This window comes from Rhizopus microsporus (assembly GCF_002708625.1).
Source record: "Rhizopus microsporus ATCC 52813 unplaced genomic scaffold scaffold_10, whole genome shotgun sequence".
Taxonomy (NCBI): domain Eukaryota; kingdom Fungi; phylum Mucoromycota; class Mucoromycetes; order Mucorales; family Rhizopodaceae; genus Rhizopus; species Rhizopus microsporus.
The window spans coordinates 793,633-801,901 of NW_019671925.1; the positions used below are offsets into that span (position 1 = coordinate 793,633).

General features: G+C 36.3%; 3 protein-coding genes across 3 annotated transcripts; all 3 read left to right on the forward strand.

Annotated features, from left to right (window-relative positions):
* Positions 1 to 603: 603 nt before the first annotated feature.
* Positions 604 to 1,672, forward strand: RHIMIDRAFT_19638 (uncharacterized protein). Its single transcript, XM_023606129.1, has 5 exons — positions 604 to 767; positions 822 to 857; positions 917 to 1,053; positions 1,111 to 1,472; positions 1,532 to 1,672. The coding sequence occupies exons 1-4, from the start codon at positions 732 to 734 to the stop codon at positions 1,391 to 1,393; spliced, it is 492 nt and encodes a 163-aa protein (XP_023465569.1). The 5' UTR covers positions 604 to 731; the 3' UTR covers positions 1,394 to 1,472; positions 1,532 to 1,672.
* A 1,215-nt stretch (positions 1,673 to 2,887) lies between these two features.
* RHIMIDRAFT_238516 (uncharacterized protein) lies at positions 2,888 to 3,244 on the forward strand (the record flags this gene model as incomplete). The annotated part of the gene is made up of 1 exon (XM_023608982.1): positions 2,888 to 3,244. One exon carries the CDS (start codon positions 2,888 to 2,890, stop codon positions 3,242 to 3,244), a length of 357 nt encoding a protein of 118 aa, XP_023465570.1.
* A 2,758-nt stretch (positions 3,245 to 6,002) lies between these two features.
* RHIMIDRAFT_19666 (uncharacterized protein) lies at positions 6,003 to 7,073 on the forward strand. The gene is made up of 3 exons (XM_023606143.1): positions 6,003 to 6,231; positions 6,291 to 6,723; positions 6,777 to 7,073. Exons 1-3 carry the CDS (start codon positions 6,207 to 6,209, stop codon positions 6,988 to 6,990), a joined length of 672 nt encoding a protein of 223 aa, XP_023465571.1. The 5' UTR covers positions 6,003 to 6,206; the 3' UTR covers positions 6,991 to 7,073.
* The last annotated feature ends 1,196 nt before the right edge of the window (positions 7,074 to 8,269 follow it).

Consider the following 8,269-nt stretch of genomic DNA (forward strand, 5'->3'; position numbering starts at 1 on the left):
AAAAAAAAAAAAAAAAAAAAAAAAAAAAAAAGGATTTGTAAAAGAAAAAAGATTGTGACGAAAGCTGTCGGCGATAAAATCATTATCTAATCGGCAGTAAAGCAATTTACGAAGATAATGAAGTTTGTACCTGATTCTTTCTTGTTGCTAAGCTACTTTTTTGGAAACAATGTCAAGTTCTAATTTCAATTTGCCGGAAGATCTCAATGTTAAAGGTAAAAAAAAAAAAGGAAGCCAAATCAGCAAGCTATAAAACAGTTTTTTATCAATAGACTTTTGGTCTCTACCAATGTCAGACTGGAAGAATATTACCAAATACGACTTTAGATACCTAGTTGGATCTTTAGAAATCTCTAAAGAGAAAGCGCACCTTGCATATTCTGATGATATAAAAAAATTGCAGAAAAATGTGAAAAAGAATTCAAATAAATGGCAAGTTCTTGAAGCATGCAAGGCTGGGCTACAGGTAAAGTAGAATATCGACCTGTCTAATCAATTCCAATTCTAATATATAGCAGAATGCCCAAAAGAACCATGCAAATAGATTCTTCTGGGAAAACGAGGCAAAGCGCGTAGTGGAGATCGCGTCATCAGGATTAGCCGTTGATGTAGGAGGATGTCCTTTGACAGTTTGCTGGTACCCGTTCATAATTAACAATATGTCATAATAGGAAGAATTATTACAATTGGAGAAAGTAACGGCTATTACGGCGCTAAAATCATTCAATAATATGGAGAATGCAAAACGAGAAGAGAGTGAAAGAAAGGTAACAATTACGCAAATTTGTTAGTGCTTCGCATTAAAATCACCCTTTCTGTAGAAAGAGAAAAGAAAGGCAACCACTCAGAATGAGCAGGTATGAGTACAAACGTGAATACGTAAGTTTATTTGCATACTTACTATATAAAGCGATAGGCATCATGCAAAAAACAGGATTCGAAACCAGAAAAGCCCACTTTTAAACAACTTTTCGAATCCTTCCAACGTCAAGCATTATTTCAAGCGTCTGTTAATGATGGTCTATGCATGGAGACCCATATGTATGAATTATTGTAAATACACTATCCGATGATAATGCTCGTTGTTTCGTCAGCTTATTTTCTTGTTAGGTCGTTGCAGGACATTATTTTGCTAAAACAGTCCCAATATTCACCTTCTGTACGAAACCATTTCGGTGAAGAGCTCCTACAAACCCTTTACGATGAATTGCGAACTTCACTCTATGACAAGACTAAAAAGTTTGGAGAAGAGATATCTCTAGTACAAGACATCATATATGTATGTTTATTCATCACTAATTTACACTATCTGCATTTTCTAATTGTAGTGTTTTATATAAGAATTACATCCAGGAGGTTACGGACAAAACAAAGAAGAATGGATCGAAGATGAACTGTGCAAGAAAGCTGATTGCTTTGACTGCTAACCGTCCAGAAGCAGAAGCTAATATTCTTTTTGGCATAGCGGCATTGTAGGTTTCTGCATTCATAAGAAATTTCAACGTATCTGTAGTAATGTTGCTTTGAATAGAATTCAAAAACTCCCAGTACGAACCATGATTGAAGGCACAGTTCAAGGTGAGGCGGAGTTATGGAGTGGGATATTTGATCCGATTCTTTCATCAATTCTATCTGATCCTGAAAATGACGTTTTGTTGAGATGGTAACGCCAAAGAATCATTTTTTTTATTTTGTTGCTAAATATTAATGGTTCGGTTGTATCTAGGTCAAATGTTTTGCCAACAGAGGCTTCGTCAAGCAGCAGTAATCAGGTTCGTCCTGATGCTATGGTTTGCGAGATTGACCAATTAAGTTGGGGAAAATCGCTAGGTTTTGGCGAAGTCAAACTTGCCGATGTAACTCCCAATTTAAATGAATTAGGTCATGATTTGTTAAGGCTGGCAACTCTCAGCAAAAGCGCGTTGTCAAAATCAGGTTTGCACGCTTCGATGAGTTTTCAAATTCATGGTAATTTGTTTTTGTATTCATAATATATATAGCTCACGCGTTTTATTACTTACCTTTCATGACAGGTTATCGTATTAAAATATACATGTCAAAACTTATTCCTGGAACAGGTATTACAGCAATGTTAGAAGTCCTGTCCTTGGAATTTCCAAAAAGCGTTCATCAACTAGATGCCTTCACTACTCGAAGAAACTTTGATAATCTTGTGCATCTGTATGACATGTTTTGGAATAATTGCTTGAGCCAGCAGAAAGCGGAGACTGTTACCACTTCAAATGTATTGGAACTTTCTACGTTAAATGCAATTAGGCAATCAACCAGAGATCGAACACGACTAAATCATTTACAATATTGAAATTATCATATATCATTTTCTATTTGTTTCATCTTATATACAAATGAACTTCATAATTCAAAAATCATATCTGATGCATTATTATCCATATCAAAATTATATTATTCATATATTATTATACTATGCATACATATACGCCTTGGCTACTTTGTTTAACACTTTCTGAAAAATACTATTTATTCTAATCATGGTTTAGGGATTATGTTGGAGTATGAGTAGTTTGCGATGGCTTAACTCTCTTTTATCTGTTCAGCTCCCGTCAGAATGAATAGTAATCTAATAGACCTTAACTATTGATCTTCTGTATTAATGATCACCAAATTAATGATTACACAATTATTCACATTAAAACTTTGAAAAAAGTAGTATGACTATTTATACGAATGATAATGAAGTATTGAATGCATTATACGAAAGCTAGGAGATATTGGTCATTTCCCGCACTCCTTCTTCCTTGATACAGGTTTCCACTCCAGAAGATGAAGAATCACTGTTAAAAAATTGTGTTTCCTTTATTGATATTATTCAAATATAGAAAGAATCAAGAATAGGTCTGAATATAAGATGCTCAGAGCGATTGTAGACGATTTTCAAATGACAATCACAAAGACAACGTATACCAACAACTTCTCCTACAGTGGGTTTACGCCTTCTTATTCCAGCAGACTTCCATATGACGATCAAGATACAGTCATTCAGTCTCTAAAGAGTGAAATCAGAAGCTTCAAAGGAACCTTGCTCAGTAGACGCAATTTCCCTACAATATCCACTTCACCAGTAACATCAAATGTACCTTCACCTATAGTAACCACAACTACAGAGCCATCTGCATCTGTCCCTGATACATATCATCCTAGACGAAAGAGATCATTTAGATCTGAGCTACCTTCTTCAATACAAGTAGAAAAGCCAGAAGATTGACCAAGATAAATAAAAAAAAAAAACATTTAAAAAGAAGTCTATATTACTAATGCGTAAAAAACAAAAAAACAAAACAAAAAGTACAAACAAATATACATGAGACAATTAAATTATGGATATCTTATTGTTCTCCGGCTTGGTTTATGAGCAGAAATGGCTTTATGTCGTTTATTATAGAAAACAATTGGTTCATACAAAAAAAAAAAAAGACGGCTACTCTTCAACTTCATCAGATTCAATTAATAAGACGTTATCAGCAGGATCTGGGAAGAGAACAATAAGATACCCTAAAAGAGAATGGCACTTAGCTTGTTGGAAGAATAATCCGCTTTGGGCACGGTCCATAACGACATCGTCCCACATGCCTACTATTTTAAGATGGGCCCCGTCACCCAAGGTGTGATCCCTAAGAAAAACGTTCTGGACTTGAAACCTGGTATCTAATTTTTAAAAGCCACAAATGTCTAAAATTTTGATGACGATAAAAAAGCAGTTTATTTCTTTTTGTTAAGCCTACAATTGCCTGATCCCTAGATGTATTTTTTCCCTTGGAAATACTTTCTCTAGCAGTAGGGCAATTGCAGCAACTGTCTAATCCCTAGATGTGCCGTATTACCTTTACTGGGTCTTCTTTCTCTAGTAGTAGGACAGTTTAGTTATGTTTGAATCGTTACAACGTACAAACCCTAGATGTACCGTATTTCCTTAGGTCCACTTTCTCTACCAGTAGGGCAATTGCCTGATCCGTAGATGTATCATCTTTCCTAGGACTACTTTCTCTAGCAGTAATATGTTGTAACAATAGTCTGAACCCTGGATGTACCGTATTTCCTTTACTGGGTCTTCTTTCTCCAGCAGTAGGGCTATTTGGATCTGGGGGATAAACATAACCATTTTTTTTTTTTGGGAGTAGAAATGTCTTTACCTTCTCGTGGTTACTCCTGTCAGTAAAAGCGTGCTGCTTTGAAGCCAAAAAAGACATTTTATTTTAAATAAAATGTACTTTGACTATTATGTCTTATCCGGATTTTGACTTTCACTTGTGTCATTCGATTTTTGCTAATGAATTTGTCATATTCCCTCATTAAGATAATGTTGGTGATTATACACATTTACGGAAATATGAACAATTACTGCCATTACGTAAAGCCAACAGATGTAACAATAAACAGTTCTTTTTTCTCCCCTCATATCACACTTGTAGACATGGCAACAGAAAAGCTAGCTAAGTGAGAATAAACTCGAGTAAAAGCATGAGAGTTGTTTGAAGATAATTGATGCGTATGCGAACTCTTACGCGGACGTTTGTTAAATCAAAAGCAGAAATAACATATAAAAAAGAAGTAACAGGTCAAGTGGCGATTCGATTTCATCCACGATGGATACGAACATGTGGTGCAAGTAACAGGCACTCCGTTGCCCAAAACATACAGCTCGCAGAGTGAATATATGGTTTGCTAGTCGGTTGGAAAGTATCCTGGAGTCCCTTAAGTTGCACTCCAGTTACAGCAAAGATCACCACCAATGGTTTGCTCCCATATCGATCGTATATCTTCAGGCAGTAGCGGATAACGCGTTGCAAAAACACCTCAGTGACAACTTATTGTACTTCCATCAGGATTGGAGGATAGTTGCAGTGCTCATGCGGGATAAATAGCACGTATGAACGGCTATCGTCTTTCCATTCCACGTTACTGGTGGTGTACGTTGTGGGCTCCAACCTTCAACAACAGCCTTCTTCAAGCTTTCAGCATTTCTGTTGAGTTCAGATCTGGGCTTTGAGTTGGCCACCCTTCCAAAACGTCAAGTGAATGGCTAGCCTTCCACTACTTGACATAGGAGCTTGTATGGCAAGGCGCATTATCCTCCTGGAAGATGTACTTTCTGTCTTCAGAACTGGGCAGCTCATTGTACCAGGTGAGAAGGTTTTGCAACAATCAATCGATATATAAATCTCGGTTCATATTGCCGTCAATAAAAACTAACGGGCCATATCCCCAGTCCAAAAACAAGACGAAATCATAACACTGCCTCCACCAAACTTGACAGCCCACAAAAGGTGGTAGCTCTCGTAGCGTTCACCATGTTTCTTCAAGGCTTTTGGCTTACCGTCATTGCCAAACGCTTGGAATCTTTGATTCGTCGGATCAGATCACCTGTCTCATTGATCATTGGTCCAGTGAACATAACTTTTGGCCTATTCAAAACGTTTTCTCTTCTGTCTCTCAGTCAAATTGGGGTTGCCTGCTAGATAATGGTACTTAAAGTCCAACTGCTTTATCCATCCCTTTGCAGCGGAGCGACAAACAGCTTTGTTCATTAGGCGGAGTTCACCTCTAAGGCTGTCAATTGTTTGAAACGGATCTCTTCTGATTACTCGTTTCAAATGTCGTCGAGTGTATTCGTCGAAGGCAGAGGGTCTACCTGTACTCTTTCATGACAAAGCTGTGCCAATGGAAGCCACTTTGTCGGTAGCAGCTTACAAAGTTGTACGCTTCAAGTCAATCATTGTCGAAATGTCATACTGGCTGAATCCAAGCTACTTTAAATAGAATGTAGCATTCAGTTTCATTTTCTCTACTCCTTGTTCTGTTTCCTGAGGATCCCACAATCTTTTAATGCTAATTTCGCGGGTTTTGGTCATTGTATGAAGAAAAAAAAACAGCTTGATATAAAAGTGATGGACGAAGCATTAGTAACCCCGACTGTAATTCTCGTGGATTTCCCCATGCGCGTAATGTACACCTTAATTTTTGTATTTGTCTATTATCTTTTGTATCTCTATCTTTCAATAGCTCACCATTGATTTCAAGTGACTATGTACTTTATTTTTAAACAAATTTTTGTTAAAAACGTCCCTACAAAAAGAGCCCCTAAGTTGCTTCGTGTTTAAGGAGAAGATAATATAAAAGTTAATTTTTGATCCTTTATTTTTGTTACTGTAGATACAAGAGTGCTCATAATGAATTTAGAAAGCTTAAACGATGGTAAACCATCTATACACACTGATTATGCACAATTGCTAATATACACTAATTACATTTAGAAATCGCGTCTGAATTGTTAAACTTGGCGGGAGATACAAAGCAAATTCAGTGGCACGGTTTCTTAGAAAAAATGTCGCAGTGCATTATCAGTAAATACAAAGCCGGCTCAAAAGACGAATATCGAAAAAGTTGGAGAAAAGCTTTTAAGGAGAATTCAAAGAGATTAGGGCTCAAAGTTGTCCGTGATACTTCTCATAGTGATATCTGGGCAGAAAAGATTGCTGCTGAATTAAAACCCTCTATAGTCGACACGGCCAGTAGCTCTGTTGGTAATTCAACATCCTCATTACAATATCAAAGAATTTTAACTGAAAAAGACAAGACTTTGATGAAGCATATGTATGACAAAATCAGTGAAAAATGGGCTTTGAAGGAGGGTGTTATTGTAGAGGATGTAATTTATAATGAAGCGAAAGACTATTATGTTGAACAGTAAGTATCTAATTAAGTAGTAACAGATATAATTTTACTAACCATTGTAATAGCCCTTTACATTCTTATATTTTGCATATCAATGACAACAAATTAGTTGATATGTTTAAGCCAGAGGAAATCGAAGAAATTGAAAAAGAAAGCGGGAAAGCCGATTTAGTGAAGGCTTTACCAGAACCACTGGCCACTATGCTGATGAATTTAGACGAAAAGGTAAACTCGGATAGTCTTTTTTACTTATACTCTGGAATCTTACTGTTTGTTTAGAATGACTTTGACTCAATCAACGAAGCATTTCAGGACATTTCTTGCAACCGCCGACAGCAACCAGAAGAATATTGGTGTCGCGAAAGTGTTTTGAATTATCTGAATCTATTTATTGATAAAGACAGTGTTGCCAGTTTTTCAACTGAGCAAGATCTCTTACAGGATATGTATGGGTTCATCAAGGCAACAAAACATATCAGCAAAACTACTTCTGAGACGTGAGTTTTGATGCTATATTTGTGTTTCTAAATCCTAAAATACTTTTTCTGTAGCGGCTCTGGCAGCTCTGCCTCAAGTTATAACAGGAACATGAGAAGGGTACTTGGATCAGTTGATAGAATAGAACGTCAGATGGTTGCAGAACGTTCAGATCTCATTTTCAAACACCTTTCATCTGAATTAGGCTGTGTTGAAATTGGTTTGGTAGACCATGGCCCAACTGGCACCAAGGAACTTCAGGAGTCAAAATTAAAAACTCCTAAAATGATGAGAAGTTTTTGTTCCCAAATTGTAGAACAATATAAAATTAGAGCCAACAAAGTTAAAATTGTTTCTATTATTATAAATGGTAAGATGATATCAGTAAACTTTGCTCAAAAATTTACATTACTCACTGTTTTTAATGGAAGGCCCATACATCACAGCAGAAATAATGACGTTCAATCAAGGTTCAATTGGACTGTTGTACACCTCCCCTCGCCTCAAGATGCCCGAGAGTATAGACGAAGTGCCACGTCTTCTTCCTCCTGTCTTGACTTTAGTATACAATTGTACCCAAGTGATCAAGAATACTGCGCAATTCCTGAGAAAGAATGCTGCTTCAGTTAATTTAAGCCCTTTCAGCAACATAAACTACTTCTTTCCTCCTAGCTTTGTTTCTGAAAGTAATAACTCATCTAAGAAAAGAAAGACTCATCATCATAGACAATAGGTGTGTTCTGTTATGTCTATTTACTTTTCTTCCCATGTGTCTCGATCTCATTGGTACCATAAGTATATATACTATATACTACTTCTCTTATGCTATATGTACGATGCTGTTTATTGTTATCATTATGTTTATTTTCTAACAGTCTTTTACTGTACTTTTTTTTTTTTTTCATATGCCATAAATGTCTTTTAAAAATAACTTGGAGAGAAAGGTTTTTCAAATTTGGAAACAATTCTATTATTTTGAGCAGTGATGCCACAGACCAGAGTTTGTTTCTAGCAAAGGAGAGCGTAACAACCTGCATATCAAGAACATGTTAATGCATATCCTTTCATTTTTATAGACAAA